This window comes from Hyalella azteca, unplaced genomic scaffold, assembly GCF_000764305.2.
Source record: "Hyalella azteca isolate HAZT.00-mixed unplaced genomic scaffold, Hazt_2.0.2 contig16519, whole genome shotgun sequence".
Lineage (NCBI taxonomy): Eukaryota > Metazoa > Arthropoda > Malacostraca > Amphipoda > Hyalellidae > Hyalella > Hyalella azteca.
The window spans coordinates 848-4,648 of record NW_025946337.1 but is presented as its reverse complement, the minus strand read 5'-3'; the positions used below and the strand labels follow the sequence as shown (position 1 = coordinate 4,648).

Here is a 3,801-nt window from a genome sequence, read left to right as displayed (position 1 = left end):
ATTTTAATATAAGCACACTAATATTTCATCAGTATCTTGGACATAGGTGCAATATTTAAATTTAGAGTTGAAAGTTGCCAATAAATCTGCGCGTAACTGTAGCCACAGCAGTGCAATACTGATATGTGAATACACTAAAACAAAGCTGTCTTTGAAGCCACGATTATGCACGATAACTTTTACTGTAATATTGTATCCATAAACATGAATAACGCCAATTTCTACTCGCCAACCTATAGGTAAGACCCATATCACGGGGCACATCACGGGTCTGACACCCGGCCCCCACGGGTTCCATATCCACCAGACAGGCAACCTCACCGAGGGCTGCAAGTCAACCGGCGGCCACTATAACCCTTTCGAGGTACGACTTTGTGGTTAATTTAGTGAATTTCTTTTATTTGGCTACTGAGAGATGCTGGATGATTGCTGTACGAATTATTGTCCGCAAATTGAGTCATTTTGTTTACGTGCGGTGCTATCTGGCGCTCAAGTATTGTTGCGCGCTTGCGTGTGTTGATATGGTTTACCCGATCTGTATTCTAGAGTTGCTGGATAATACAAACTTGCAATCAATTTGCAGTACCACTCATTCCGCTGTAATGTTAATCCACTTGCTCATCTACCTCATGCCGTCATACTGCCTACCCGCTTTCTCGCTCACCTCATTTAGCTATACTGGTGATCCACAAAAGCTCATCCATCTCGTCCTGCATGCTGTTTTGACTACACACTGGCACATACATTCACTCATCCACTCGATCATAAACCTCATTCTTCCTAACTAACGATCACTTGCTCATCCATCCCATTGTCCAGCTGGTATTGACATCTTTTTTTCACATTCTGCCGTGCGCTGAACGTTGCTGTATCTAGATGACCGATGGTAATGTCACCTCCAGCTTCTCCTGTCAGAGATCAAAGTTATTCAGAAACACATCACGTTTCATGACTGAAATCGTTTGGCAGTAGGCCATCTGCTAATAAGATAAATTAATATTATCGTATTTTGATTGAATTAGCTATGAATTTATACCCTTCCCTTTGACCGCTTCGATTTTTCCGTTCCGTAATAATTTTTTCGACCTTGCAATAGAGCTTTCCCTTAGAACCTCCTCCAAAAATTTATTTCCCATTGTCGTGCATTTCCTCTCGTGTATAATCTCTCTTGGTAACTCGACTGCGCAGCGCGTGCACGGTGCTCCCCATGACCACGTTCGCCATGTCGGTGACTTGGGTAACATCGTGGCAAACGAGAGAGGCGAGGCCCTTGTGGACATAACGGACCACCAGGTGACATTGGTGGGACCCAACAGCGTCGTGGGACGAGCCTTCGTCGTGCATGAGGGTCGCGACGACTTGGGACAAGGAGGACACGAGACCAGCAAGACCACAGGCAACGCTGGCGGCAGAGTTGGATGCGGAGTCATTGCTAGAGCTTGAACTTCAGACGGCGAGGATTTAAAAACTATTGACGATAATTTTGAATTAGGTATATTTTTTGACGACAAAAGGTTTAGGTTTTGACGACAGTATTGGGTCACTCATTCTGACATAGAATCGAGAATGACCTAATATAAAATATAATAAATAATATGAAACGACTTGAGAAAGAAACAACAATCAATAGTTGAATTGATAATGCCGTGTTCGACTGTTGGCTCCATAAGACTAACCGAAGCAAGTTACCAACCAATGCGACCAGTTGATTTTTAGCACAGCTTGTTGTTGATTAGATTCGAAACATCAAAGTAATTCCATGGTTTGGTATTATGCAAGTCACAGTGGCATCAGTGTTATCTGCTCCACTCAACTTAGCCGTTTCTCTCATCAAATGAAGTTGATATTTGATTAAAAATGATTTGAGACAAATTCTTGTTTGAAACTCAATAGCAAGTTCGCGAGAAGATAAATAAAATTATAAGTGTCTAAACTCCTTGAGTGAGATGGTGCGATCGTTGAGTGAAAAATTGAGCTCGCTGGGTAATAGGTTGACTGAAATGAAAGCTCGGATGAAAAATGAAGAAAAAATGCATGTAAGAAACCAGAGTTGATCTTTATCCGAAATCCCCGCTTAGAGCGAAAATTCGATTACGTAACACCGATATTGCGCTATCGTCACTGGCTGCGCATGCAGCATCGTACGTAATTCAACGTCGCTTTTGTGACGTTCCGATGTTTTCACGGTCTGGCGCCTCCTTATCTCACTGTATATCTGCAGCGTGTATCGGATCTGCCTTCTAGAAAACGATTGCTTTCGTCGTCAACAGCTGACCTCGTCGTTCCATCTACACGTCTATACACACCGCCAGCGACAGAGCTTTCTCGGTCGCCGCCGCCTAAACCTGGAACAGTCTGCCGGCTTCCTTAACATCGTCTCCTTCGTTGCAGGTGTTTCGTCGACGCCTAAAGACGGAAATATTTTGTAGAGACTATGAATCAAGTGCTTAGTCATTTTTGTCTGTAATCATCTTACCTGAATCGAGTGCTTAGTCATTTTTGTCTGCAAGTTCGATTGAACCAGACGCCACGATATACTGCTTCATAGAATAATAATAATACTAAGTCGCTAACAGACCGTAGTGCTTGACAGAGACCGTAGGAAGTCTAACCCTGTGTGGTTTGGTATTCCCGAAAGAACCGAATCTGATACGAAGGACCAAGTGGTTGCTGATGCAGCATTTATTGCAGACTATTGTAGCAAGGCACTCGGCACACCTATTGATGTTACTGTACGTCGTTCAAGAGGCTACGCTCGATGGATGCTGCTGCCAACACCTGTAGACCTCTGTTGGTGACTTGGAGGATCCTGCACAAGTTTGAAGATTGCTGAAAGCAGCGAGAAAGCTTGGAAAATCCGATGAGTACAAATCCTTTTTGTGAAGGATTCCGCCCCTTTAGAGAGGGCAGATTTTTTCAAGAAATGGCAGGAGAGAATCTGGCGGAAAAGCACGGAAAATTAGCTCAACGACTCTCAAGATGTCAAGACAACACCGGCCGCACACGGTTAATGTAAGAAGTAACTGTAGACATCAGAGTAAAAGTGCACAAAAAGTTTAAAGTGTTATTACATGTACTCGGATTCCGTTTTGAACAAAAAAAGTGAACTGTTAACTGTGATTTCATACAAGGGTATAGACATTATCCGTGTTACAGAAACCTTTTCTAAAAAATCACGGGGAGGGGGAATTATACCTGTAGAATTTCAGTTTCCTGGTTTTGATTGTTTTCATAACCTGAATGAAGGGCAATGCAATAGAGGTGTAGCTTGTGGGTAAGAACCTTTCATGGGCATAGCAAGTTATCTGCAGATAATCAGTGTGATGCGAACTTTCTCAAAAAGGCAACGATAGCACCTTCATTGGCGTCGTGTTTAGATCATCAAACAGTTTCTCTGATAATAATAAAGTACCAAGTAGCCTTTTACCGAGCATGACTTTCAGTAGGTCGCATACGTTGATTATTGGTGACTTTAACCATTCAGAAATAGACTGGGAGGGTGAATCCATTGCAAGAGATAGGAATCACCCAGCATCCCTGTTCATGAAATCTGACCTGGAGTCGAGACTCATTTTAAATCCAGAACATCACCCAGCCAATCCGTTTAGGGATAAAAGACTCCAAATATTATAGATCTAATGTTTACTAGTGATTTTCAGTATTAAGTGCTATCCAGAAAAGACACCTCGGAAGCGTGAGCGCTTGAACTTTGCGAAATGTGACTATATTAAACTCAATGCAGTGAGTGCGGCGCATATTCCGGGCTGTATTAAGGACATGAATGTTGCATATTCATGGTCA

The 3,801-nt window shown here is 42.7% G+C and overlaps 1 protein-coding gene across 1 annotated transcript; it reads left to right on the top strand.

Moving 5' to 3' along the window:
* Positions 1–208: 208 nt before the first annotated feature.
* On the top strand, positions 209–1,872 carry LOC108679902 (superoxide dismutase [Cu-Zn]; the record flags this gene model as incomplete). The annotated part of the gene is made up of 2 exons (XM_018168641.2): positions 209–364; positions 1,189–1,872. Coding segments are annotated over 2 exons (411 nt in total), but the record flags the coding sequence as incomplete, so codon positions are not given.
* Positions 1,873–3,801: the final 1,929 nt, after the last annotated feature.